Raw genomic sequence first — 14654 nt, 5'->3', positions numbered from 1 at the left:
ACAGCCCAAACTAATATAACTTAACTATTTACGAGTATACCCCAAATATAAAATTGTTGCAAATCTTAAACCTCAAATAACGTTAATCCATAAAACCCAACTATACAACACCGACCTTCTACCAATATTTTAAAGCCCTTCAAGTCTCAATTATATGCTTAAACCATTTTCTTTCCAATTACAATATAGTTGAGGCCTAAGACTCTGGAATTTCCTCATTGAAACAAATGTCGCATTCTTAAGTATCATCAATGCTTAATTAAGTATAGTGTATAAAACTTAATAAGTTATCTCATGTTAGCGATAAACTTACTCTAATAATTCAACTTCGCTCATATCACCCATAGAGTTCTAAAATTCCAATATCAAGATTTCGGATTTCTTACTCAATTAAAATCTTAATGTTAGTTCATTGGTAATCTATGTTGAACGCCTCTAATTCTCTTTTTGTTTTTATTTCACCCAAAACTTATGTATGAACACCTATCTTATAAATCTTGAAATTCAAAATGCAACCCAAATAATATTAGATAGTATAACTCCAGCCCACATATCCGCTTATTCTCAAATTTCTTAATGACTTTCGAAATTCCTCAAGATAAGGTGTCTAATTCAATTCTTACATGCGTCTATCGAGTAACCTAACCATCCATCATACTCAATTTTCTAGAAAAATCAAATTCCCCCTAAAGGTATAATTCTAACGGTTAAGATCCTGGTTAAAACTTACGACACATCAAACTTAAATTCCCAAAAAAAATCGCTAACTCAATGTTTACTCTTATAACTTAGCTAACCGATAAATTTTTACTTTAACTTGTCGTCACTTTAAATTCTTAATTTGCCCCGATGTTATATCACCAACACTTAAATTTTGAAGCCCAAAATTTATTCATCCTACAATGTCCTTGATTGTTATTCCTTATAACATTATAATTCAGCTATGTCGAGGTTCTAATCATCTTTCCAAGCTTAAATTACCGAAAATTCTTATCATTTAAACCTTTCAATTCTCATGTCATGATTTTTTTTTTAAATCCCGAAAATTCCACAATTACCCATGAGTTCTCAGTATTCCCAATTTCATTTTATAGATTTCCCGTATCATAAGGTTCAATAGCCTTAAGTTTATTAAACACAAAATTAATTCCCATAACACGTCTCACATTTCTATAAATACTCAAAATCCCAAGTGTTCCTCAAAAATTCGCATTTAATCCTTAAAATTATGAAAATTGCAACCTGGCCCTTACAGTTCTCCCAATTTACATTTTGGTCCTACAACTCTTCGAAATTTGCATCATTGTCCCATAAAATTTTCAATCTTTACCTCATTAAACTTTTAGATTCTCGAACTCGAAATTTAATCCCCAAAATTTGGTAAATTCGAAAATAGTCCCTTAGATTATTTTTTTTGCAGTTAGGTCCTCAAATTATTAGTTATTACAATTAGGTCCCTAAAATTCTCAATTCATGCAATTCCATCTTTAAATCTAACTAGGTAGAGCATGTATCCTAAATAAATTCTCATAATTAATCTTACATTTCCATAGATACTTAAAATCCTCAAATTGTACATTTATAATCTTAAAGATTGTCGTAGTCTTCGAATCGCTATTGCTTATATGAAATCCTCAAAAATCTAATCGACTAGCAACCAAGAACCATTAATAATTTCTTAGAAATTCTACAAGTCTCAAAAGCATTTATAATTTTCAAGATTATCTTATAACCCATAAGGAGGACGTCAACACTACTGACCTAAAAATTAATATAGTCAAATCATTTTCAACATCTCCTAAAGCCCAATATTCGAATTCTTAGACATGTCCAATTCCAAACGTACCCAACATGCATAATTCCATAATTTATTTATTTATTTATTTTTATTTTTTTTAATTTAAATAAACACTGAACAATTAAAACCTGAACGGAAAAACATTTCATGAAAACATGTTGTTAAAATAATTCATGCTCTAAATAAAATGGGTAAATGTAAACCTTACAGACCAAAGACGTGACTTCATGAGCATCTCGAGATCAGTAGTAGTACAACCCTTTACAAGATCATAGGCTCTGATACCAACTGTAGAGGCCCGTATTTCGTATTCATAATTTTGCGGAATTATTAAAAATTTTCTAAATAAATATTTATCTTGTCTTATTTAATAAAATAAACATGTAAATAATTTTAACTTTAAAATAACAGCGGAAGCAAATATTGTTTTCAACCAACAATTTAAAAATAATCCAACGTAAACATTAACTTAAAAATAATCCAACGTATTAAAACTGAGTTTGAATAATAAAAGGTGCGTAAATTAAATCATAAGGTCCTCGAGTTTACTACTGCTGTCCCAAGATCACTCACTGGTCTCCGCCCGCGGTCTCGACCTCGTCAATACCTACAACAATCAAGTCTAGTGAGTCTAAAGACTCAACATGTATATATCGTGAATAACAAGTAATGTATATCATAAAATCGCATGCAACGTAAAAATAAAGTCTCGTAAAGCGTACGATGAAAATCATATCATGAATAATTATACCTACGTGCATATCTGAAAATCATACGTAAAAGCTTTGCTCAATAGAGCTCTGTCATAACATATCATAATTTTCTGGTAGAGATAATGTTTCTAAGCAAGTGGCCCATAACATAGAGTAAGCGCCTGATCAAACTAAACCACAGTATACTGGGTGGTAGAGATCAATCACAGCCCTTGGACTAGATGTCCGTACCCATACATAATCATAAACCGGTCGTAGGTCACCAGGCGGAGAGGTCCTCGGTTGCGCCTACCGACTTCCAAACCCATAAGCATAAGGTGGCCACAAGACATATAGCATATATCTCAAAAATAAACATTTTATATTTTTATGCATGTAATATAATTATAATCTTATTTTTACCGGATGATTTGGATCGTTCCCAGGCTTGCTGCGACTTACTTCTAATATGTGACACATGCAATAAATCTTAACTTGACAAAACTTAACAATAGAACAAAAAATGAGACTATTAGGACCAACAACTTGATTTCTAATCATGGTATCGTACCAACCCGAACCAACATTAAACCGAAATTTAACCATGATTAAAATACCCCAAACATACTGAAATATGCATAATAACTGTAAAACACGAAAATGGGTGAAAGGAATCCAAAAACATAAAACACTCTTTCGAGAGTCATTTTGGCACCTTTCACCGTAAATTCTCGTACGACCTCTAAACTCGACCAAATCACGAACGGCCAAAAACACCACTTTCCTAACTCATTAAGGTATTGTCCAGTCCAAGGCCATGGGCTAAAAGCCAAACAAGAACTCAAACCAACCTCAAAACCGAAGATGAAAGTTGCTGTCAAAAAAAAAAAAAACCAGTAGTGGCAACTTGTGCGTTTGTGGTGTAAACTCTGAAATTTATTGACCAATGGATTGAACCATCTCCCAAGGACTCTTACCAACATCCTAAGGCATGGCTTGGACCATGGCTAAGGGCTAGAAGCCAACCACAAACCAAGCAAATACTTATGTCATTCCAAGGCTCCTACCGAGAACCCAAATTCTGTGCATTGTGATGTGTTTGTAATGTTTGCTGTCTTGGCTCGTTCCAGTGGCTGTATGGTCAACAATGGCTCGATCTAGACATGATGGAGTGTTGTATGAACCATGGCTATGGGCTACAAGCCAGCCACAGCCCATCCCAACTCCTCAAAACCGAAGTTACTCACACAAACCAGAAACAGAATTTTTTTTTCGAGTGATGCTTGTGTTGTTGTTTTAAAAATCTGATGGAACCATGAACCAAGCTTTGAAAGGACACCTTGGTCACGTCCTAGACATGATATGTAAGGGTTCTAACCGTGGCTACAGTCCCTAGGACAGCCATGATTTGAACTCTCACCCTAAACAACCAAATGATAAAACCTTGACTCCAATTCTGCACTTAAGGGAAAAGTTGCTGTCATTTATTTGTTTATGCATGTATGGGCTTGAACCATTGAACCAAAAACACCCTAACACATTCTAATTCATGCCTAGTAGCAGCCATGTGAGCCTGGAACCGAAGCAACACCCTGTAATCAACAAAACATCTCAAACCGTGAAGTTGGAAACAAAAGAGTTTATAAAATCTGTACAGCTTTTGCTTGGGAAACTTGCTGTAAATTTCGTGATTTAGTTTGAATCATGGTTATATAATGGTTTAAAAATATCTATAGGACTTGATTGAAGAGAAAAGAAACAACATATACATGCCTGTAATTTGTTTTGAAGAAAAACAAATCAAAACGACAATACGACGCGACGGAACCGAGTTGGATATCTTCCTTTCTTTTCTACTTTTCTGCTGATATTTCCTTCGATTTCAGCTGCTCTTTTTCTGATGTTTTCGAAGCTTAAGGTTGTAGGAAGTGTAAGGGATGAAAGTGAATGATATAGGAGGTGTTAAAGGTGCTATAATATGCATTTAGTTTGAGAGTTACAAGTCAAGAATTGAATGGGTTTGAATTGTTTTTCTCACTTCCTTTGCTGTAACTTTTCTTATTATTTTATTTCCCAATTTCAGTAGTCTTTGTTCTGATATTTTCGTGAATATGGAATGAAGACATGCTATGTAATGGAGGTGATGGTTACAAAGGTGTTAATGATACCATAATATGCATTAAGGTGGGAGGTTACAAGTGCAAGCTTTGAATATTATTTGAATGATTTCTTCCTAGTTGCCGTTGCATGCCCATCAAATTCTTGCAACACAATCAAGCTCATTTCATAGTCTAATAGGTTGAGGGAAATTATATGAATTATAGTATTTGAATTTACCAATAACTTATTGAATTAAAGGTGAGTAATGGTATTTATTTTAAAGGCTATTGAGATGACTAGAATGAATTTACTACTCTTTTGAATTATCTTAACCAATTTTATTACTCATTTGGATAGTATATTATTATTTAAACCTTATAATTTAAATTCTTAAGATTCTAAATACTCATTATACATATTAGTGAATTAACACCTTAATCTAGATTAAACTCTTGCATGACTTTGCATGGATTCAACTTTAAGTATTTAAATACTATGTTTAATTTCTTGAATATATTATACCTAGATTAGTTCATCCTCAATTGCTTACACATTTTAATTTAAGCTTTAATTAAATATTAGCCTAAAGAATTATTTACTAACTTAGCTCCACTTCATTTATAAATCCTTAAACATCCTATTTCTTTAAATTAACTTATACCTTGACTTAAATTAAATTTAGGAATATTTTTCTTATTATTAATCTTATTTCTAATTTCCAAACTCCGGTGCGTCCTCGCGTATTTAACTGAAAAGATAAAACTAAACTTTTTCATTTAAAATAAATAGTTATGACTTGTTAAATATCAAAATGAATTATACCATTCATGTATATATAATTTAAATAGTAATAATTATGCAGGGCTTATACGTAGTCTGATTTTCGGGTCGTTACATGGGGTATGCTCATATAAGGACATGTTTAGTCCGAATCACATGGAGATGTGAACCCACGGCTAGTTGTATCAATGAACCATTGAGGGCCACACAAGTACTAGCTTTCTAGATCCCGTTGAGAAGTAAAATAATTCAAAGTGTTGAACGACTTATAAATGAGTTTATAAGCGTAAAGAAAAATAGAAGTATGACTTCTATGAGAGAAATGTAACTTTTAATTTATGAATGTGTTCCTAAATTAAAAGTAGGTCAAGTGAATAATATATTTGAAAATTGTTATTTTCATAAACATTATTATGGACTAAATTAAATTAATTCAAGTGTTGAATTAATTAAACACTAATGGACCTAGTAAAGTCCAAATAATTAAATTAATTCAAAACATTGGGCCTTGTAGAGCCCAATTGGAAATAATTATTTAACTAGTGGGCTTGAGTAAAATCAAGTAAACTATAAATGGGCTCAAATATGTTTGGGACATTTAAATAAAAGTCCACGGGCCTTGTAATTGTTACAAGCCCACTTGATATGCATGCTTGGGAGGTGAAGGGTTGGAGAATACTTTTGATTAAAAAATTGGCATGACATGCAATTTTTTGAAACACTTTTCCCACAACCAAGACTAGTCTCTTTTCCCCCCATTCCACATGCATGATGGCCGAAATATTCACTAATTCTCTCCCAAGTTTTTTTCTCTCATTTTCTTCTTCAAGTGTTGAGGAAAGAAAATTCTTCTCTTTGAAAAATCCTCTCAGTTTTCTAGTGCAAATTAAGAGTGGATTTACCTAGTTGGTGGTGGGCCTAATTTTGGAGGTTGGAAGCTTGAAGATTTGTCATCCATTCAAGAGCCAAGTTGTTTACAACTTGGTTGGTGCCATTATAAATCTCTTGAGATTGATAGGTAACTATTTCTAAACACTCTATGTATGACATTTTGGTATTTTATTGTATTTGTTACACACAATGCAAGGTGGACGAAATTTTCTTGTAAAATTTAAAATTTTTAACTTCCGTTGCGCATACGATCACTGTAACCGATCCCCTTTCACATTAATCATCAGACTCATGCGATTTGATCGCACCTAATTTTTCAAAGAACCCTTTTGATCAGCAGTTCCTGAACTAGTCAAAAGTGTGAGGCGATCTTCCCTTAGCGTATAGTCTAAATCCATGCAGCCGAACACTATCATAACATGCTCGTTCCATTTCTTGAAGTTTGAGCCATTAAGTAATGGAATGTTGTGCAAATTGGCAGATATAGAAGATGCTATAACAAAATAGAACAAAAAAATCACAATTGATTATAGTCCATGCATATATTTAATATAATAAATCACAAAATATAAGCATGTTGGTGGTGAACCCATAAAAAAAATGTAACTAGTAAAACATTGATATTTAGTCTTTGAACAAAAATAACAATTTGTAAGTGGTACACTCAAATATCATGGTTATTAAATATTGATAATAAATTCAGGCCAACAATATGTCTTTCTTTGGACCGACAGTTGCATGCACTGTATAAATCCGAAATCATCACATATTTAGTACCACTTATTGTGTTAAAATTTGGCCAAAAAATGGCCTTCCTTTGGGCTGATCACTTTCCGCATAAATGTAACACAATTTAATATCATATAATGTGTCTACAATCTAGGCAAGAAAATATAATCTTCCATTGGGCCGATTAATTTCTGCATAGTTTTGACACACTTTAAGAACACATAATTATGTGTGTATAATTTGGCAAAAAAATAACCTTCTTTTGGGCCGATTATTTTCTGCATATAAACACTTTTTTTGTCACTTTTATCTCTGTAATCTGGCGAAAAAATAGTCTTCCTTTGAGCTGGCTATTTTTCGCATAAATACAAATGCACTTGAAGAAGATATATTGAATCTAAAATCTGACCAGAAAATAATCTTCCTTTGGGCCTATTTTTTTCCGCATAGATTTAGATGCACTTTAAAATCATCTATTGTGTTTGGAATTTGGCCAGAAAATAATGTTCCTTTGGGCCGACTATTTTTCGCACAAATTGAAACACAATTATTTTGAACTTTAACAATCTCTACATATCTCAATATCACTTTATTAACATGTAATTTAAATTTAACCAAATTTGAGACACAAGATATTAATTTAACTTAAAATTTTCAAAAAAAAAAAGAATAATTCACTTTAATTGGACCAAATAAAGCATGAAGACCAAATTTACAAGAAATAAAATTTTGTACCTCATAATTATTCATCCACAAATATTTTATCGAAATAAATAAAGACAATAAAATAATGAATAATTCCATATTAATTTTATTTTATGCAATTAAATTTTGAAATGCTCGAATTTAATTTTCACAAATCAGAATTGCGGAAGTTCAAATTTAATAAAAGATTAAAATTCTGGATTTCAAATTTTGGTCAAAATTGGACAACCAAACAATTCCTTGAATCACCTAAAAAAATCTCAAATCTTGAAACCCTAACCCAAACCATCAAAACCGCCTCCGGCCAAACAGTCGGCGGTGACCATGACCAGTCGTCACCTTACCACGGATGACCACTTCCATACCATCTCCGACCAACAATCAGACATAAATCGATCGAAATCAGCAAAAAAGAAAAACGGACGGAATTTGCGCGTATAAAGTTCCGAGATTCAGTCAAAAATTCGATCATATTGCTGAGGTTTTCGATCAATAGATGGTATGGATATGAGCGTCAGGAGATGGGCAAGAAAACGCTCAAACAATCGCCTTTGGAAAGTAGCCTGAAAACGTTCGATTGGCCCAAAATCCGGTGGCTCTACTCCATAATTCGAAAAAACGAATTTTCCATTTTTTTTCTCAAAAATTATTCTGAATTTTGGATGTAAAATTCGAAAAAACTAGATCCCAATAACATGAATTTATTCCTATCTAAAATCAAAAAATTTAAAAATCAAATCTGAATTCAAAAAAATTATAGACAAGAAAATCATCTCAGATCTGAGAATAAAACATACTTTTCTGTTTCGATCCATCAATAAACAAAAATTCTCAGAATTCAACATGAACGTGGCTCTGATACCACTTGCTGGAGATTTAATAAAAAAATCTATAAATCATGTGATTAAATCCATATATCACAACACGTCAGGATTTCATGTCGAATTATCAGAAAATATAAATAACAGTAAACACGTACCATAATCCATTGATTGATATAGTATCAGAGTTATGGATTTTCAAGGCAACAGAGAATCGACCACCTTATTCTTGCTTTTTATGGGAGAAGGAGAGAGATCTAGAATATGAGCGTCGTATATATCTGTGTTATTCTCTGTGCCTTGGAGGACCATAACCTTACATATCCTTAGCAGTCTTCAACCCATCATAGAAGACCTAATTGGGCTGGGTTTCTGCACATAAGGTGGATCATACCAATTTATTTAATATTTTGAAAACTCATAATAATTTAAATCACTTTATTGAGTCCTTTATTAGATAGCTGTCCATGTACAATAATTATATTATATTAGCCCACAAAATAATTCCAACAGATCACACTCTATTTTGTAAACCTCAACCATGTATACATTAATAGCTTTTCACACCATGGTAATATATTTTAAAAAAATAGCACATTTATCTTAGGATGTAAATGAATGAAACCAGTTCGCGAGCTATTCGGAGCTCGACTTGATAAAAAATTCGTTTGAGTTCAATTGTTAATCATATCAAGCCAAGCTCAAACCCAATTTCAAGATCGATAATTTAATCAAACAAAGCTCAAGCTTGAGGATATTTGGATCATGAGCTTGCAAACATATTCAATAGGCTCTCGAGCTCAAGTTGTTTAGGTGGCTCGTAAACTCGAGCTTGCCTCATTTATTGGGTTGAAAAATAAAAATATTACTACTAATAAAATTTATACTTTTATGTTTGATTTGAAATTTTTATAGATATATTTAATCTTTACTAAACTCGAATCAAGCTCAAACTCGAGCTCAATTGTATGTTTTAAGAGCTTGAAAACGAGTTGATCTCAAACCAGACTTGTTAACACACAATAAATGAGCTAATAATGAATCAAGCTTGAGCTCGACTTAATTAACATTATAAATGAGCTTTTAATGAGTCGAGCTTAAACTTTTAGAGAGCTTAGTAATTTCAAGACAATTCGAGCTCGAGATTGAGGATAAAAGTTCGAATCAAGCTTTTATGATCAATCTCGAGCTGATCTCGAACCTCTATCAATCTCAAACAAATCAAACTCAAATCTGATACTATTTAACTTAATTAAGATTGTTCACATCCTAATTTAGGCCAGTTGCTAGGGTTTTGTACCCAATTTTTAAAAACACAAGCTATTTACAGCCTATGGATTTTACAAACGATGTCCTTTTACTTTCTTGAATTTTTACATAAAAATATTATTTCATATCTGTCACCAATTATTAGTGTTATCGACCGTTGATCAAATTTTGTTACACGAAGTTAAATCCAATCTAACTCAAATTTAACCAAATCATTCAAGTCAAACCAAATTCAATTGTTATGTGACCTTTACAATTCCATATTTATTTACTAATTCTAAAATTTCAGAAAGTGTAAAGAAACAAATCTTACAAATTCTTAGAAAATTAGGTTCCCCAAATTCCAATATATGCTGAAGCTTTATTAATATTGCTCTCGAACAACAGACGCCTCCATCATAATCAATCAAGGGATGGATAGATTTCTTAACTAATAACGGAGAAGACATTTAAAAAATTCAAAGAGTAAAGATAAACATTGAGAGAAGCATAGATAAACGATTTTTTTTAAAAATATTGAATAGGAGCAACAGTTTAGGGGGCGGTGGCAACCACGCACCCAACCTAAGCTCCGTCTCTGTTCACCCCGTTGATATTTTAACCCCGAAAATTCTCAGTTACCGGTTCCATCTTCCTTTTGCCCATCATCATCATTTGCTATACCAATTCCCACACCACTGTTATCCATCAGAGACCCCTACAACATGCAGAATATCATACACATGAGATCATCTTTACTTGAGCATTACAGCATACTTCTTAACTAATATCTCACATCCGAGAATCTTGAGTTTCACATTCCATTAAACCAAGTGCATATCAAAGACAAGTGATAGATATGAATCCAAAACATATGGAACAATGACGACGAAGAAAAAATGCACAAGAATACCAAGTGATCTATACTAAAGTACAGAACTGGTCAGGAAAGCAGCTAGAGGTTCATCTTCCTGCATGAATTTAATTAAACCGCACGGATAATATAGATATTTCAAGTTGGGCTAACACAAGAAAAATCATCAAAATCTAATTGCAGATTCTGTGTTTGTAACGGATGATGATTTTTCTTAGGAACGTCCAAGTCTAGAAGAAAATGTTCATAGCCTTACATCTTCCCTCAGTGCATACAGGATAGAATTTATGCCACGGGAAAAATTAGATTAAAAATATATCAATAACTCCAGACTATGTTACTGATTTTTCCTCTCATATGCACACACACATAACTCCAACACAATTAATAATAGGTTACTCCTACCAGCAATAAGAAATAAGGTTCAATTTGTTTGGGCTTTCAAACTCTTCACAACTCAAAAAATTCATAAGTTTATTTATAAACACAAAAACTTAAACAAAAAAAATCTTTTTCAAAAATTTCAATGAATCTCATAATTCAAATCACTATTCAAAACTTAATTATGATACTATGAAATATCTTCTACTCCATATTTTCAGAAAATCATTATTTAATTAATGTTTTACTTATCATTACACAAAGTCACTTTATTATCATATTAATTTTCAAAACATACATCCACACATGTTCCAGAGATGAATAATAATAAAATAATATTGTCATTTTTCAGTTACAAAGTAGGTTGAGAAAGAGATAGTTGGATGTTTACAAATGCAATGTGCATTGATCATGTCTTTGATATCGCCATAATTCATAGAACTTAGTTGCGCATATAATGCAACCTTGAATACATTCTAAATGACCATGATATCTAAACATAATCCTGGTCAACAAGGAGAAAATAATAGGATATCGACTTGCACATGCTATACATCTCTCATCAGCTAGTATTAGCTTTTTATCGATATTGATGTGGACATAAAAAGACAAGAATAAGTGCTCATTCAGTGTAAGTTTACCATATGGCTTCTAAAGAAATTTCCTAGTTCTCACTTGACTAAAGATTAATCTCTAGCCGGACTACCGGAGTAGGACACGTCGTTGACAAATGAGGCTTTCACATGTTATTTATGGTGGAAAGAATCTGAAACTAATGGTATCTTACAAGGCTTAGAGAACCAATGCCCCAGGTTCAATCTTACATGGATAAAAGGATCACATTGCATGTGAGTTGGACAAGTTCTCATAGATGCTATTTATTTGTATAAAGTTTTTGTCACGAGTAGATGCTATGCCCCAACTCTGTCCCTCTATCAAGGTCTACTACACAAATTTAACGTCAATTTGAGAGAGAAACAAGACATAAATGATAAATCAAACACTTCAAAACAGTCCCAAGTGCCTCCAACATTACATGAAGTGAATCCTTCACATACCACAATTCTTAAATGCAATCTAAAAATATAAAATCAAACATGAGAGAAAATCAATTGAGGCAACTCACAATTGTAGATCCCTCTGCCACAGTCACCACCATATTGGAAAGATCCACCATGCCAAGGCCTTCCGTGGTGTTATTAGCATCATCAGCAACCGAATAATTCTTTAACAAATAAGAAAAGTCGAATATTATCCCAAATTCATGCCTATACCAGCTACAATTTAAAGCTTCAGAATAAGGACAAGACAAACTCACACAAATAAAACAGTTCCAAAATTCTCCTACTTCACATAAAGTTAATCCTTCAGATACCACATTTCTTTCTTGCTACTAACCAAAACGAAATATTGCACCACAGTCCACAAGGCAGAAGAAATCCTTCAGATACCACAGTTCTTTCTTGCTACTAACCAATACGAAAATTTTGCACCAGAAAGCACCAGAATAAAAGGACAGAAACTGTATCAAGATACTCACACTTGGCAATCCCTCTGTCACAGTCTCCACAACATTAGATGGTTGCACTATGTTAACACCTTCCAAGGTGTTATTAGCATCCACTGCAGTCAAAGAATTCTATCGCCAAAACCAAAAGTCAAATACTGCATAAAGTTCACACGTTATCCTCTAGAATTTAAGACACATGACAAAATCACACAAGCATCACATACAATGATTCCTTTATCTGTAACGGGCAAACTTCCACTACCAAAGGTTGCAGTTACTGGCACTACTTCGCTGTTATTACCAGCCTCAGAAATCACGTTATTATCAACGCCAATTGAGTTATCCTTATCATGAGCTTTCTCGCCAACCTGCAAAGACCCAAACCCTTATTTTACAGATCACATGTTCACCATCATTTGAACATGCACAAGTCCAAATACGTTATATTCCCCATTCAAATAAATTTTGATGGGATTTTCGATTATTATGTTCCAAAAGAAGGTTAAAATTACCTGTGCCCCATCCGAAATATCACTCAGCAAGGAGGCAACAGTGGAAAGTCTATCTATGTCCCAACCAAAAATCTTACAAACGGCCTGGCCGTACGCCCTGTGCGCACGCCTTCTCTTCGTTTTTCCAAGAGTAATCGAGTGCTGAACGAGCGGCAAGCAACCCTTAAACTTTTTCCCGGTGTTCTTGCCGCCCACTGCACAGCAGATTAAACAATTAAACTCCCCTTTAGCAAAATTCTTCTCATAGTAATCTTTCAACTCGGCGTCCTCCATAAGCACCTTAAGGAAAAAAGTGTACTCCTGGCGCCCATCATTTTCCCCCATAAACTCATCATCCTCGTCACTGATGCTATCAATGGAACCAGATTCACTGTCGGTATCACCATCATTACTCTTGAGAAATTCACTGACAGTCTTCAGGGCTTTACTCTGGGCCTTTTTTGCAGCAAATTTCAACTGTTCTTCCAGTGAAAGCGATTGGGGTAACTGAACGGGTTTCGCCGCTAAATTCCCCCAACTAGAGGTGGCCTCTGCCGGCGAAGGAGTGATAATAGACGGCCACTCTTTTCCAGGTGATGACTTGGACTCAGGGGCTTCATTATGGGGAATTTTCTTGGATTTCCTCCCTCTTCTGCCTTTTGGTCTTCCCTCTCTCTTGAAATGGGCGGTGTTCGAGGGCTGCAAACGGTTTGGGGCTTGGGCCCCGGCGGCTGGTCTAGGAGGGCCTTGATGCCACAAGGAGTGGAGGTAAATTACCTCTTCTCTAAGTCTTTGTTCGTAATGCGGATCCATTATCGGGGCATAACTTGAAGAATAATCATCAAGATTGGTTGAATTGGTGAAGGGTTCTTTTTTCGTACGAGGAGTTGGGAAGTAATAGGGGAAAGATTTTGCCCATCAGCTCAGGGAGGTTTTGTTATTGGTCAGTGACCTCAACACTTGAAAAGAACCAAGTTGGCGACGAAGCCCTTCGATGCTATGAGTCGTAATTTGACGAACTTAAGTAATTGTATATAAGTGAACTCGAGTAGTTTGGACTGATGATCCTATGGAAAATATTGATAATCGATCCAAATTTCTAAATCAGTTAGGTTATTTATATTAAAGAGCAATCGAGTTGTATGCTGACTGGTCTGAAAACATTCACCTATGAAAGGATCAAGGCTTCAAAGTTTTTGAACACCCGAAGCAACATATATTGGAATCCTTCCAAGAACATTACAACATATCTCTCAAGCATTATTCAATCGAGCTGATTGCACAAGCCAAGTTTTTGTTAGATTGTTTAGGATCACTTTGTGCACCATATTGTTACTCACTTTATCTTATTAATTCATACTGATTTGTAATGAGTTGAATGGAAAACCGTCATAAGTGTTTTTCTGGACAAAATTTATTATAGTTGTGTTGCTGATATTTTCAAATCAATAGGGTTGTTGAACCGAGCTGAACTGAGTTTGTATAATAGTTGTATCAATCATGAAACACTACTACTAAAATACTACTATAAATATATATTTTTTCAAGCTAATTTTAGAAATGCTTGTACACATGCATGCGAATGAAAACAGACCACCATGCATATTAAAAATTAGTCCATCACTGAATGAAAA

At 33.7% G+C, this 14654-nt stretch overlaps 1 protein-coding gene across 1 annotated transcript; it reads right to left on the bottom strand.

Moving 5' to 3' along the window:
• Positions 1 to 10084: 10084 nt before the first annotated feature.
• LOC140830865 (uncharacterized) lies at positions 10085 to 14035 on the bottom strand. Its single transcript, XM_073194397.1, has 5 exons — positions 13042 to 14035; positions 12754 to 12897; positions 12560 to 12658; positions 12146 to 12244; positions 10085 to 10482 (listed from the first exon to the last, which is right to left on the bottom strand). The coding sequence occupies exons 1-5, from the start codon at positions 13831 to 13833 to the stop codon at positions 10399 to 10401; spliced, it is 1218 nt and encodes a 405-aa protein (XP_073050498.1). The 5' UTR covers positions 13834 to 14035; the 3' UTR covers positions 10085 to 10398.
• Between the last annotated feature and the right edge of the window lie 619 nt (positions 14036 to 14654).

Source organism: Primulina eburnea, chromosome 4, assembly GCF_022965805.1.
Source record: "Primulina eburnea isolate SZY01 chromosome 4, ASM2296580v1, whole genome shotgun sequence".
In the NCBI taxonomy this organism is placed as follows: domain Eukaryota; kingdom Viridiplantae; phylum Streptophyta; class Magnoliopsida; order Lamiales; family Gesneriaceae; genus Primulina; species Primulina eburnea.
Note: the sequence above shows the minus strand (reverse complement) of the source record. Positions and strands in the feature narration are given on the sequence as shown.

Bases quoted from the DNA above. Each gene is read 5' to 3' on its own strand.
- LOC140830865 (XM_073194397.1), bottom strand. From the start codon at position 13,833: ATGGATCCGCATTACGAACAAAGACTTAGAGAAGAGGTAATTTACCTC. The intron at 12,659-12,753 runs GTATGTGATGCT...TTTTGGCGATAG, and splicing joins TTACAGATAAAGGAATCATT to AATTCTTTGACTGCAGTGGA. The intron at 12,245-12,559 runs GTGAGTATCTTG...TATTTGTTAAAG, and splicing joins TGACAGAGGGATTGCCAAGT to AATTATTCGGTTGCTGATGA.